The sequence below is a fragment of the Pongo pygmaeus genome, chromosome 2 (assembly GCF_028885625.2).
Source record: "Pongo pygmaeus isolate AG05252 chromosome 2, NHGRI_mPonPyg2-v2.0_pri, whole genome shotgun sequence".
NCBI lineage: Eukaryota > Metazoa > Chordata > Mammalia > Primates > Hominidae > Pongo > Pongo pygmaeus.
Window position 1 is genome coordinate 62,820,875 of NC_085930.1, and position 15,266 is coordinate 62,836,140.

General features: G+C 44.1%; 1 protein-coding gene across 8 annotated transcripts in view; it reads right to left on the bottom strand.

Annotated features, from left to right (window-relative positions):
• The window catches only part of NR2C2 (nuclear receptor subfamily 2 group C member 2), a 113,019-nt gene that overhangs the window by 33,726 nt on the left and 64,027 nt on the right, over nt 1-15,266 (bottom strand). For all 8 annotated transcript variants that reach the window (XR_010125829.1, XM_063662665.1, XM_063662664.1 and 5 more), the window contains 5 exons: nt 12,059-12,259; nt 9,588-9,690; nt 4,909-5,088; nt 2,491-2,638; nt 1,630-1,723 (listed from right to left, as the gene is read on the bottom strand). Coding sequence is in view for 7 of the 8 variants with exons in the window: in XM_063662665.1 (XP_063518735.1) it covers nt 1,630-1,723; nt 2,491-2,638; nt 4,909-5,088; nt 9,588-9,690; nt 12,059-12,259 (726 nt within the window). In the remaining variant the exon portion in view is untranslated. The remainder of the gene's footprint in view (nt 1-1,629; nt 1,724-2,490; nt 2,639-4,908; nt 5,089-9,587; nt 9,691-12,058; nt 12,260-15,266) is intronic.

Here is a 15,266-nt window from a genome sequence, read left to right on the forward strand (position 1 = left end):
TGTTGAAGGAAATGAAGTTGAAGAAGAGTGAAATATAAAAAAGACAGAACAATACATACGGTTTGTACCAAAACCAATGTCCTGGTTGTAATACTGTACCCTAGGTATGTATGACATAACCACTGGGAGGACCTGGGCGAAGGCTATGTGGGAGCTCTGGAATAGCACTGTACTTCCTTCATAGTAAATTATTTTAAATGTATAATTACTTCAAAGTAAAATTGGAAAACAATTTCTGAAAGTAGCTTCCTGTGGGTGCTTTGCATGTTTTATTATTCATATCAAACTTCTGTGGGGGGTATTGTTGTTTCCATTGTACACAGGAAGCAATGAGGTAGGACACAGTCTGCCTCTGAAGCTCTTTCTCTTGATTCCTGAAATACCATACAGCTTTGTGGTCATTCTCCTCCAAACTGACAATAACTAATTCCTAACCATTAACATTTATTGAATGCTCACTGTGTACCAAGAAATTTATAAGTGCAGAAAAGAAGCATGTGGCTACGAAGAGCACTGTCAGACTCTGAACCCAGGTCTAGCCAGCTCTGGAGTCTTGGTTCTCATTCCCAGTCTCTGTGTGGATGGCCCAATAGAATGGTTGCTGTGAATCCCTTGGTAATCTGTTTTTAAGGTTATCTGGGCCTTACTTTCAGGCTTACGCTTTCTCTTCATTCGACCATGCAGTCAGAGCCACTGTTCTAGAATGTGTGCTGGTGATAAGCTAAGCCCATGATGCGTGATCCATCAGCTCCCATCATGCATGTGGCCCCTGCCCAAAGACAGAAGGTGCAAGGCCCAGCCTGAGGACCAAGGCATGCAGGGCAGCTCTCCATGACAAACAAGGGCTCTAAATTTTGTCTTCTCTTTCCCAAAAGAGGATGCCCTGTAATGCCCTGAGTACACCCATGAATGAGACTGTGAACAGATGAGGAGGAAGCCTGTAGGCCTTGCTCTGGTTCTAATGGTTGCAGCAATGCCAGTGTTCTCAATTACCAAGTCACCCTCTTAGAGTTGTGGCTTGCTGCTACTACTTCCTCATTACTTGGTTTACATCAGGAGCACCAAGATGAGAAAAATAGTGAGTTCCCTGGCCTGGAAAAAATACCCCTCCTTGGTTATCTTCACAGGAGCCAGCAAGTCTCCCCCTTTTGGACTAACGAACATCTCTGTCCACAAGTTAAATCCCTATGACTGATCTGCTCTAGCAAAGTTCTGGAATTGATAGATTCCTGGCTGAGCTTCCTCCTGAAGATCATCTAACAAAAAGGAACCCGGGGCTTTTGCAAAAAGGCCATCTGATAAGTATCTCTTTCCTTGGCTAGTAGTTTGCCAATGTGTATAAGACAAAAAGAAAACTATAACAGAAAAGAGAACCACCGAATGTCCACCAAATTGACATCTAGACTGACAAGTTACAGTGATTATGACCAGCCAGCTCTGATCTGAGAAGCCATCAGCATCTCTAAAACAAATCACAAGATAGCTGTCACAACAATAAGGAGACCAAGACGTAGGTCACGCTTTTGATGTGGTTTCTGAAGGCCAGGAAGAAAGTGGTGCACACAGTTAGAGAAGCAGCCTGCAATGTCAACATAAAGGATGAGAGAAAGCATGAGTAGAGAACATCACCTTGGAATCCGTGGCCAGGAGAACTGTACCATCCTCACGTATCAAAGGCTGCTGGATGTTCACAAGCATCCCTGGATCAAGAAGACCTGTTTGTCTATTTAAGACATAAAGAAACTCAGAGTAGCTTCCATCATTTTATGCACAGTATGATCATGCTGCATTTACCCGTCCTTCCACATTTGTGAAGCTGTCTGAATAGTAGAAAAGCTCTAACTAGACTCAGCTGCTTAGTGACTAAGCAGAACCCCCACCCCTGTCTCTCTGCAATGAGATATACATAAAGTCACGTTTACAGCTTGAGACAGGATGAAATGCAGATGCATCCCCCAGGGCTTTCCAGGATGACTGCAGACTGTGGCCATTCTGCCAAGAAAAGTTAACTTGATTTTCAGAAAATCAGCAAGGCATCCTCAACTCCAGCTCTCTCTCTGATACATTTTGGATTGCTTGTTTTCCCCTCTTTCCGTTCCTTTTAAAGTAAGTTCAATAGATTATATTTAAAAGAACGTACAAATTAACTGTAGCACTGAGACCTTATCTCACCTTGGGCCTTTTGTGTGTACTGCAGAAATGCCCCAATCTTGAATTATAAAATAATTGTCTTCCGTATGAATGATGCCTAAATTGCAGGACATAATCTGAATTCAAGGCTAGGAGAATTTCTGACCCCATCATAAATCAGGCATCCTCAGGCCTGTCCAGAGGTGTGACTGAGCAGCTCCAGAAGGGGCAGAATTAGGCAACACAACGCTGGAGGCTATGGCAGATGGGTGGGAAGCCACAACAGTGCCTGTTGTGGGATGTGTCTGTGCCTCCTCCATCAGCTGCAAAGGCTGACTGCAGTGAGAAAAAGGGACTGACCTTGCTCCATCTTTGTCTGCCACAAACGTGGGAGTGGCTATCAGGGGACTTCTCAGGTCTTTCCGGATATAGATTTTCTCAGTTGAAGCAGCACAATTGCTTGGTTTCTCCCGTTGCACATCAAAGGGCTTCCGTTCACTCTGCACAGCTTAAATCACAACATAAATATTTGTGTTTAGAGAAACAATTCAAATCAATAAAAACCATATCCCTCGTGGTAAAGTAAGGGGTTTTCTTTAGTAAATCCATTACTGCAGGGAGGATGACTCTGGTGCTAGGTTCATCTAGCTCAGCTTTCACAGTGGACTTTTCGGCCAGAGAGAAGGAATAAAGCCAAACCATGCCATGTCAAATCTACAGGCATAAAAAAGACCTCACGATGGGTGGTACTCCCTGCTAAAAAAACTGCAGCACAGGACCTATGTGGCCTATGGAAGCACCCATGAGCCTTCTGGGCCATTTTATTAATTTTATGCTATTATTTTATGTTATTATTTTATTATTTTTTGTAGAGATGAAGCCTCATTACGTTGCCCAGTCTGGACTCATCCTGGGCTCAAGCAATCCACTCGCCCCAGCCTGCCAAAGTGCTGGAATTACAGGCATGAGCCAGCATGCCCAGCTGGTTTTTTACTTCATGCTGCTAACAAAATAGACCCTTTCAAGGATAAAGAAATGCCCATCTTTGGGCCGGGGGTGGTGGCTCACGTCTGTAATCCCAGCACTTTGGGAAGCCGAGACGGGTGGATCACTTGCCCAACATGGCAAAACCCGGCCTCTATTAAAAATACAAAAATTAGCCAGGTGTGGTGGCAGGCACCTGTAATCCCAGCTACTTGGGAGGCTGAGGCAGGGAGAATTGCTTGAACCTGGGAGGCAGAGGCTGCAGTGAGCCAAGACGCGGCGCCACTGCACTCCAACCTGGGCGACAGAGCAAGACTCTGCCTCGAAAAAAAAAAAAAAAAAAGAAGAAGAAAGAAATGCCCACTTTCATGTGGGCCCTTAATAGAATGCATTTCCTATGCCACAATTTGTAGAGGAACCCTTCTAATTTCCAACTCAAGTCTGAATAGCTTCTGCAAACCGTTTAATGGGTGTCAATTTTATATCATGCTAGCAAACTCTCCTTTTAGCAGTCTAATATAAGAGCAGATATGCATGTTAGAAGCAACTGAAGAAAATGAAAGCTTTTAAAAGACAAAAGTGATGAAGTCAGGGACTAACATTCAGATATGCTGCTAATCAAACTGCTATCCAGTTGAATATTCTGTTTGCAGCTACAGCTGTGATCACAAGAAAACTGATTTCAGTCATTGCTCTGAGTAAAAATATTCATCATTGAGAAAAAGGACAGCTTGGCAATGTGGGCCAGTCCCACACCAAGCCAGTGATTTATTTATTCACTTTGGGCAAAGAGCAGTATCATTAGATAAAATAAAAACATCACACCAGGCAGAAATTAGGTTGATATTTCTAATTTCTCAAAAAATACATTTCCATTTATTCTCCAGTGAATTTTGCGGATTCCCGTTCTCAGAAACGTCAACAGCAATACTGAAATATATTGGTTTTCAGAGTTCCTAGAAAACTATGCAAAAGATGACAGAACCATGCAGCATACTCAGCGGAAGCCTGCAGTCCTGGGTCCTCGGCCACCAGCCTTGTCAGGCTGAGTTGCATGCCTTGCTCTGCTAAGCTCCATTTTCCTATTGTGGCTTAAGCCTAACTCCACTCTCCTTGGATTTCTTTGTGCTGCCCATCTTGGGTCCTGGTCTTCATGTTTTCACCGCTAGCTAGGGAAGTGACCTCCATGCTAACTGGTCCCTGAAAAACCCCCAAAATTCTGTCTATGGGAGTGGAAAGGAGGGGCCCGAGACCTTCCCTGGCTGCCCCACACATCCAGGAGCAACAGCTTTCTCTTTAGAATCCCAGCTACACAGAGGCTTGGCAAAGGACCTTATCCCAAAAGAAAGTAGAGGGGGCTAAGAAGACAGGGAGTAGGCTCATGTAATCCTCAGGAGCAATATATAAGTAAGGTGATTAAGTAGATCACAGATGAGGACCCTGTGGCTGAGAGGCTACGTGTGTCCTCAGGCGTCATAGCTCTCTCTTAGTGGCACACCTGGAGGTAGATTTGGTATCAGCTTTCCTCCAAGGCCTGTGTTCAACCCACTCCACTAAGCTGCCTCCTGATACATCTGGAATAAGGCTTTCCACACACACAGCAGGAAGAGACCAACCCCTGCAGCACTGGCTCTCAATCACCTAGCTGACCCATGAGGTAAACCAAAATGAAGCCTGAGTGCATATTTTTTTCTTAAAAATATTTTAAGGCCAGGTATAGAAACCTTATTTAATAGACTCGTTTACTCTCTCCCTCCACATTATCTCATGTGGTTTTTAAATATTGTTACTCACATTCCATTTTCATGCCCATCTCTAAGCATTTTTTCAGCCGGCAAAACTGACAGCGGTTCCGGTGATGTTTATTGATGATGCAGTCTTGGTTGCTCCGGCAGCTGTAGGTCAAATTTTTCCTCACACTCCTTTTGAAGAAACCTTTGCAACCTTCACAACTGACAGCCCCATAGTGACGGCCTGAAACAGGAGAAAGAATACACAAATATTTTATGACTATATTTGTGGATTCACCAAAGAAGTGATCTGTCAGTTCCTGTGCAAGTCTTATCGAAGTGATGGGTGCGTACACTGTTAGGTGCCAACAGCCATGTGGCCTGAGCATTAAGCATACTGGCCACACCCTTCACGTAATTTCTCTACAATCTTTCAAGTAGCCTTATGAGTTCATGATGGAAATACTGAAGCTCAGACAGGTTATATGACAGCTGGCAGATGGCATGACCTTAGTGCTCTTAGTATACAAATGGTCTAACATACAGTAGGAGCTCACAGGTGACGGCTGAACTCTACTGTCCACTTGAACACACTTGGGTCCTATTCCTGGAGATCTGGGCTTGTGATGCGGCTCAGGGCCCCTGTCCTGCCACGAGTGGCACATAGCAGACACGTGCATGTGTGGCTTTGGCAGAGGGTCTCACTCCTGCATTTAGCCCCTCTCTTTGATTCACGTCCTGGGCCCTAAACCTCCCCTGGGGAAGCGGGATAGTCACAGGGAGAAGCATGGGGACTGTCACTGCCGAAGCCCACAGCAAAAGAGGATTACCATATGGTTCCACCTGGGCTAGCCACTCAGAGCCTTCTAGAAACACAGTTCTACAAATGCATTTATTAAACACAGTTCATTTTTCTAATCTTGTTTTACTTTGGTGTCTCTTTTTATTTTTGATACATTGTAATTGTCCATGTCCATATTTATGAGGTATAATTTGATATTTCAATATATCCACGTTGTATAATGATCAAATCAGATACAGTGACCATCACCTTATGCATTTATCATTTCTTTGTAATAAGGACATTCAAAAGCCTTTCTTCTAGGTATTTTATAACATGTAATACCTTACTGTTAGCTATGGCTACAGTGCAACAGAACAGCAGAACTTGTTCCTACTACTTAACTGTAACTTTGTACCAGTTGGTCAGTCTTTCCCAACTATCTCTCACTTTTCCCCTCTCCAGTCTTGGTGCCATTATTCTATTCTCTGTTTCTATGATACCAATTTTTTTTTTTAAGGATTCCACATGAGTGAGATCGTATTTGTCTTTCTGTGTCTGGCTTATTTCATGTAACATGATGTCCTCCATGTTCATCTATGTTGTCACAAAGAGCAAGATTTCATTCAGTTTTATGTATTCCACTGTGTTACATACCACATTTTCTTTATCCATTCATCCGCTATTGGATACTTAAGCTGATTCCACGTCTTGGCCATGCAGTAAGCGTGGGAGTACAGGTATTTCTTCAACATAATGATTTTATTTCCTTTGGATATGGATCCAGTACTGAGATTGCTGGATCATGTGGTAGTTCTATTTTTAATTTTTTGAAGAACCTCCATACAGTTTTCTATAGTGGCTGTACTAGTTTACAATCCCACCAACAATGTGTAAGTGTTCCCTTTTCTCCACATCCTCCCTAGCACTTCTTTTCGTCTTTTTAATTGTAGACATTTTTTCTTTTCTTTTTTTTTGAGACAAGAGTCTTAGTCACTCAGACTGGAGTGCAGTGGCATGATTTCGGCTCGCTGCAACCTCCATCTCCTGGGTTCAAGTGATTCTTGTACCTCAGCCTCCCGAGTAGCTGGAATTATAGGTGTGCACCACCACACTAGGCTAATTTTTTTATTTTTATAAGATTTTATAAAAATAAAATCTTATATATTTTATTTTATTTTATTTATTTATTTATTTTTAAGACAAGAGTCTTGCTTTTGTCACCCAGGCTGAAGTGCAGTGGTGCGATCTTGGCTTACTGCAACCTCTGCCTCCCAGGTTCAAGCGATTCTCCTGCGTGAGCCTCCCAAGTAGCTGGGATTACAGGAACCCGCCACCACACCCAGCTAATTTTTGTATTTTTAGTAGAGACGGTTTTACCATGTTGGCCAGGCTAATCTCGAACTCCTGACCTCAGGTGATCCACCTGCCTTGGCCTCCCAAAGTGCTGCGATTACAGATGTGAGACACCGCACCCTGCCAAAAAATGTGTATCTCATAAAAATACAAAAATTAGTAGAGATGAGGTTTTGCCACGTTGGTCAGGCTGGTCTCCAACTCCCGGCCTCATGTGATCTGCCCACCTCAGACAGGTGGGCCTGCCAAAGTGCTGGGATTATAGGCATGAGCCACTGCACCCAGCCTGATTATAGACATCTTAACTGGAGGTGATACCTCATATGGTGATTTGCATTTCCCTGAAGATTAGTGATGTTGAGCATTTTTTCATATAACTTGGCCATCTGAATGTCTTCTTTTGAGAAATGTCTATTAAGGTATTTTGCCCACTTAAAAATTGGGTTGCTTGTTTTTTTGCTGTTGAGTTGTTTAAGTTGCCTATACGTTCCGGGTAGTAACCCTTTGTCAGGTGTACAGTTTGCATGGTATCTCCAACTTTTAATTATGAATGACATTAAAAAGTGCCCCTGGCCGGGCAAGGTGGCTCACGCCTGTAATCCCAGCACTTTGGGAGGCCAAGGCAGGCAGATCACAAGGTTAGGAGTTCGAGACCAGCCTGGCCAATATGGTGAAACCCAGTCTCTACTAAAAATACAAAAATTAGCCAGGCTTGGTGGCAGACACCTATAGTCCCAGCTACTCGGGAGGCTGAGGCAAGAGAATCGCTTGAATCTGGGAGGCAGAGGTTGCAGTGAGCCGAGATCACACCACTGCACTCCAACCTGAGCGACAGAGCGAGACTCCATCTCAGAAAAAAAAAGTGGCCCCTCCTTCAGTTTAGCTTTCTTATTAACCAAGTACTTTCACATACATTATCCCACTTGTTTCCAGCTGAGACTGACCATGGACATGCTCTTCTGATTCTGTCTTGTTTGTATAATCCAATTTCATAGCTACATTGCCAAGGAGGATACATTTCACAGGATTACCATTTATGGTGGCTACAGAGATCCCATTGTTCTAAGCTCTAGTATGCAAAACCATTTTCCAAGTGTGCATCTGGAATAACTCAGTCTTGTTCTTTTAAGAATAATTGTGGTAAAGTGCCTTCTATAATATTGTTTTTCCTTTCTTTGCAGTATATTTCCTTAAGTTCTCTATCCCTCTGAGTGACACTAATATCAGGAGACAATGGCACCAAGAGCCTGTGACTAGGCCTTTCCTTTAAGCTCAGAAGAAGACTGACAAATGGGGAAGTCAAGCAGATTCTATGGCCGTTTTGTTACGTTCATGCTTCACTCATTTGTTCAGAAGTTTGTAGAGTGCCTTTCCTTGCTGAGCAAGAAGACAGGAATACAGAGATAGATGGTAAGACATGGTTTTTGCTCTGACATTCTGATGGGGAAGACAGGCCTGTAAAGAGTGAATTATATGAGTATGCAACAAGTGATTAATCTGTAGGAAAGGGCAATCAGAATCACAAGCAGCACTATCTGCCTACTGGGGTAGGTGAGGGCTTCAGAGAAGGGATAGGATGGGTTGGGTTTACCAGGACAAAGGGCGGGAGCAGAGGCAGGCACCATTGGCAGATAAATGGTGTCACCAGCATGGAAGGGAAACTGGAGCTTCTGATCTTCTGTAGATGCTTGCCTGGGGCTGTCTAAGAAGCTTGGTCCAACCTCCTTTTTAAAAAACAAAACAAACAAAAACCAGGACTATAGTGCCCAAAGTTCCTGTGAATTTTGTGACCACAGAAGAAAGTGGAACCAAACAGCCATCACAGAACACAGGCCTGTGCCCCTGGCATCCCTGGTACTGTGTTCTTGTAAAATACTTCTCCATTCCTTCCTGTCTGCCTAACTAACCTTCTATGGATCCCCAGTACAAGCAGGCCAGCACTTGAATTTTTGGGCCAGACATCTTCTTCAGTCTCACTTTACCCAACTGTAATCACAGAAGCCTCTGAGCTCTCTGTCAAGGATACCATGGGTATAGATCTTAAACTCTAGGCCCTGGCTCCACTCGCTGGAATGCCCTCCTCCTGCTCCAACCAACATGTACACAATCACCAAGGCTCCCAGGTGCGACTGCCTCTGTGGGGCCTTTCCTGACCCTGGGACACTAGCTGGAATCACATGCCTCCTCCTGCTTCATTACAGCAGTTATTTATAGTGGGTTATAGTAAGGGGATGTTAAGAGGTAGTTACAGTTAGGATGAAGGGGGATTATACAAATTATACATCTTGTAAAATAGCCAAGTGCTGTACAAATGTTAATGAGATTAGAGAATGAGTACTTTCTTAGCAGCACATAAATACTACACACTCAACCAAGATTTACAAATTACAGAAATCATTTCTTGACTTTTCCTTTTGATATCTAATTATCTGACAAACTACCTTATTTATTTACATCATTACCCCAATAAGAAAAGTAGAATTCACGTGTGAAACCTACAAACGTACATAAAATGGTCTTTCTAAATTAACTACCACCCCACCTCACAACAGTTACTTCATGCTGTTGGCCCATTATAAGTGCCAGCATAACCTGGAACTACATACCGGAGGCTTTGTCGCCACAGACCACACAGTACTCTACCACCTGGGGCCGCTGGACGTCCGTCTTCCCCAGTAAACGCTCCACAGAGGCAGAATCCGTGACAATCTGAGAGAAATCAGGAAACAAACAGGAGTGCCAATTAAAAATCAAATCACTGCCGGGCACGGTGGCTCACGTTTGTAATCCCAGCACTTTGGGAGGCTGAGGCGGGTGGATCACTTGAGGTCGGGAGTTCGAGACCAGCCTGGCTAACATGGTGAAACCCTGTCTCTACTAAAAATACAAAATTAGTCAAATGTGGTGGCGGGCGCCTGTAATCCCCAGCTACTCTGGAGGCTGAGGCAGGAGAATTGCTTCAACCTGGGAGGCAGAGGTTGTAGTGAGCTGAGATCACACCACTGCACTGCAGGCTGGGCGACAGAGTGTAGACCCCATCTCAAAAACAAACAAACAAACAAAAACCCAGATCACTAAGCAAAGTAATGTTTAACTACAAATTCTCAATGTTGGGTTTCTAAGCAGGAGAACTCTGGACAGAACTGGGAAAATTCCAGAAGACAACTTAATCTGACACCCAGAATGGCTCTGCCACTCATCCGGACTGCTCAACAGCTGGGTGGTTTCCCAGGGTCAGGCGCTGGTTTCCACTGATCTACTCTATCTGGCTACTACAACCACCTAAAATTGTGGCCCATGTGGGGAATCACACACAAAGGCTTCAAAATGAAGATATTTAAGATTCTTCCCGTAACAACTTGAATGTACGCAAAGAGGTGTATTGGCAGAGAAATAATCAAACTTTATTAATTAAATAACTAGGACTCCGACTGAGGCAGCTGGTGGTGAGATGACGAGAACAAATGACCTTTGAAACCTGCTATCTTCCCCTCATTTGTGGTAATTTTCTAGGCGACAGCAATTCATCTGGGAGACTACTATAACTGATATCAATATAAGAAAGTGAAAAATAGCTGTTATTTTAAAATGTACTTGAACTTGAGCCAACAATAAGCCTTAAAATGATTTATACATGGTGGGAACACATACAGAAATCATTAAGTAGAATCACCTCTTGTGAAACATGCAACAAAATCAACAGCCATTCTTTCACAGACAAGGAGTACTCTAAAGGAGGAGGAAGGAATTCTGACTTCAGATGATCATAATGTACTCCGGGAAAGCAGGGATGAGACAGCATTTAGTAAGTGCAGCGTAAGGTGTCTAAAAGAACAGTTCTGAAAGCTGAACATGTTGGCGTTCTGATCCCAGCTCAATCAGAAGACAAAGAAATTCTTCCCTTCTTTAAGTCTCTTCACAGTAGAACCTCCCCACCCAAAACAGAGATTCTAAGCAGCATTAATTCAATAGCCAAAAGGTGGAAGCAACCTACATGTCCACCAACAGATGAAGAGATAAAATGTGGTCTATATACAGAGTGGAATACTACTCAGCCTTTAAAAGGAATGGAATTCTGACACATGCTACAACATGGATGGGTGAAATAAGCCAGTCACACAAAGGCTGATTTCACTTATATGTGGTACCTAGAGTAGTCAAATTCATGGAGACAGAAAGTAGAATGGTGGTCACCAGGGGCTGGGGGAGGGGGAGAGGAGAGTTACTATTCAATGAGTACAGAGTTTCAGCTTAGGAAGAGGAAAAGAGTTACACAGAGCTGGATAGTGGTACAACAGTGTAAATCTACTTAATGCCACTAAACTGTATACCTAAAGCTGGTTAAGATGGTAAGTTTTATATTATGTGTATTTTATCAAAAATTAAAAAAAAAAATGAAACACAACCCTGACGAAGCATGCTCCACGCTCAGCCATCATGGGATACTCACCTTCAGTTTCTGTTCTCTAAGTGTTGGGTTTGGAGATTCTATGCTTCCCAGACTCATGCTAGCAACAACCCTGCTTTCCTTCAATGTCTGCTCTTTTCCTTGCTGTGGACTGTCCTCAACCCCATCCTGCCTTGACAGAGCAGGAAGAACCAGGGCAGAGATAGAGACAAGAATTGAGGGGCCCAGGGCAAGCAGTACACAGTGGCAAGTAAAGACAGAATGAAAAGCTGGGGCCACAGACCTGATGATCTGGACAAGTCGGTTCTCACCTGGCTGTAGTCAGCCCTAGGTGGTACCTTTAAAATATCAAGGGCTGCCACTTGATGGCCTTAGGTAAGAACAATCCTCCAGTAGCCTCAGTGCCGGCTTGCTCATGTCAGTCTCCTGTGGCCACTGATTTCCTGGTTCTACTTCCATCCTCTCTGAGTGTTATGGGTTGACTGTCTTCTGGGCCTTGCCACTGGTTTGCTGGTTTATTACTTTGGCCAAAGCAGCAACCTGCCATGTTTGCAGGTCCCCAAAGAACCTTCCAGGGATGGATTTGGCCTCGAAGGCAGATGTAAGAACAAGTCAGGAACAAGTTCAATAGCAGAAGTGCTGAAACAAGTACCTGTCCAAAGGCCTTACCTGGATCCTGCCAGGGACGAGGTTGTCTGAGGTGGTGAATATGAGTTGCTTGGCGCTGGATGTCTCTGGGGAAGCCAGGATCACCTTCCCAGTTCCAGCTCCATCTGGGCTGGTCAGGATGAACTGCTGTTTGGGGGATCCGGAGGCGTCCACTGCGGTGACTATCTGGATCTTCTGTCCTGTCTGCTGGTCTGTGACAATCTATAAGACACAACATGGAGGCTGCTCTCATGGAGTGTCACAAGACCCATGCATTTGCAGGTGGTGCTCAAAGTGGTGACTGCCAAAAACCAGTCCTTGAATTAATGCTGTCTAACATGCATTTTCACCAGTCCACGGTGAACTGAGAAAAATAAAACACAATAGTGAGCTTTTCAGAAACAAATTTTCATAAAGCTAATTTTAGTCTAGGACTATATCTTTCCTACTGTTTTTAGAATTAAAATGCCCTTTCTTTTATGAAGTGAAGGCAGTAATAAATAGGTTTAACTTTTTGAAAAGTCCTTGTCCTCACCTAATAACAAATGTAGGCAATCCTAACTCTTTTGAAATGCTACTGATCCACAAAATCCAAAAACTTGGGAATGACTGTTTCAAAGACGGCCTCTTTCTCAAAGGTCCTGTAAATAATACTGCCTTAGGGTGAGAGAATACAGGGAGACCCTTGCTGACACACACTCAACTCACCACTAATTGACCACCCACCTCCTTCACTCCCACTTCCTGACTCTGAGGTCTTTAAGGATGGAGACTACATCTGATTCACTGCTATATCCCCAGGGCCAGCACAAGGCCTGGCACATAGAAGACAATAAAAGATCATAGGATGCACCGAAGGAAGTGGGCACTGACTCTGGAGAAGTCTTGACCCTTATTCCTCTGGGAGTTCCCACTCTTCAGGAGTCTCGCTGTCAAGACTCCACTTCTTCACACAGTCCTTGTCTAATTGCATCAGTCACAACAAAAACAGCTGCTATGACAAGAATGAACTCTCTTATTCTTGCTCATGAAGTTCTTTGAAGTTGTTCTAATCCCCGTCCTGCCTCTCTCCTAGACCAGATGTTCCTGGCTAGCAGCACTGCCACTTCTCCCTCCAGGCACCAGCAGACCCTTACTGCAAAGAAGACTTTTGAGCTGCTGCTGCTGCTGCTGTGTTGGGTGAGGGGAAACGTGCTATGTCTCTGGCTGGAACTCGGTTTCCTACAGCACAGTACATTTATGGGCAGGTCTAGCATCTGTACCACCTCTTGACAGACTTTTGAAATCGAACTCCGGCTGGGCACAGTGGCTCACGTCTGTAATCCCAACACTCTGGGAGGCCAAGGTGGGAGGATCACCTGAAGTCACGAGTTCAAGACCAGCCTGGTCAACATGGCGAAACCCTGTCTCTACTAAAAATACAAAAATTAGCTGGGCGTGGTGGCGGGCGCCTGTAGTCCCAGCTACTTGGAAGGCTGAGACACGAGAATCGCTTGAACTCAGGAGGTGGAGTTTGCAGTGAGCTGAGATTGCGCCATTGCACTCCAGCCTGAGCGACAAAAGGGAAACTCTGTCTCCAAAAAAAAAAAAGAAATGGAACTTCAAGGTTGAGATAACAAACTCACACAGTCTAACACAACAGCTTGGCTAACTGCAATATGGAAAATAAGACGACGTTGGCTGGCTCAAAATAAAATGACATAGGCAAGAAAAGATTCAATCACTTAAATGTTTACTGAGCACCCGCTACAAGTCAAACCCTGTTCTAGGTACTAGGAATAGGGACGTGAACAAAAGAAGTTCCCACTATCATGGAACTAAACTTCTATTGGGGGAAACAGACCATGAACTCTGAATAAATAATATCAGTCAGTGTAAATGCCCTGGAGAAAACAAAAAGCAGAATAAACAGAGAAAGCATGACATTGGGAAGGAGACAGGGATGCAACTTTAGGAGGAAAGACATCTCTGAGTATGTGACACTGAACAAAGACTTGAATCAAACACAACAGGAAACTGCAAAAATGTGGCAAAGTGTGTGCTACAGGGCACAGCCAAGTGCAAGACCAGAGAGGCAGCAGAATAGGATGACAGATCCAAGAATGAATCCTCAGCTGATTATGGGACAAACCCCAGTATATCATCATTTCCAACTAAAGGGGCAAAAGATGTTTAAGGCTCAAAGAGAATGGACTGGAGGGAATGAAAGGAAGAAACTTTCATCGTTACCATCTGTGGCATGCCCAGAGCCCCCAGAAACATAAAACATGAGACAGAAAACCTTGTGAAAAGAATTATCTTTAAAAAAAACTTTCCTACCCACGGCTCAAATGAAAGATTGCAGACACAGGCTGGTTGACACATACTTCTCTCAGCTGCCACAGAAGGGATTCTTGCCTTAGATAAAGAAGATGGCCTTTGGAAGCCCTCATAACCTGAGCTCTGTGAGTCATATGTCTATCAATTCTTTTTTTTTTTTTGAGACAAGAGTCTTGCTTTGTCACCCAGGCTGGCGTGCAGTGGCATGAGCATGGCTCACCACAGTCTCAACCTCCTGGGCCCAAGCAATCCTTCTGCTTCGGCCTTCTGTGTAGCTGAGACCACAGGCGCGTGCCACCACACCCAGCTAATTTTTTTGGAAAAATTTTTTGTGGAGATGGAGTATCATTTTGTTGCCCAGGGTGGCCTCAAATTCCTGGGCTCAAGTGATCCTGCTGCCTTGGCCTCCCAAAGTGCTAGCATTCAGCCATGAGCCACCAATTTTTGTTTTCATGTCTATCAATTTTTGTTTTCTCCCTCAACTGTTTTCCCTGTTAAGAAATGACAGTTATGTGATTGAGAGGGGTCTTCAATTACCAACTAAAACCAAGGCAACCCTAGTAATTCCTTTGCCCTTTTGTGTTCAGAGATGACACATGCTGTACCAGAGCACACACAGATAACCAGCATGTCATTTCTTGTATGCTCTTCTCCAGTCATTGTGGTTGAGGTATGGCAAATATGAGGTCAGGGTATGGTGTTGGGAGGTAGAAGTTACTGGTTCCAGACAGGGACAGCAGCTCTTAGTGGCAGTATATAACATACTTCAAGGCTCAGAATTTTTTTTTTTTTTTTTTGACACAGGGTCTTGTTCTGTTACCCACGTTGGAGTGCAGTAGCATGATCCTGGCTCACTGCAGCCTCGACCTCCTAGGCTCAAGCAATCCTCCCATCTCAGCCTCCAGAGTAG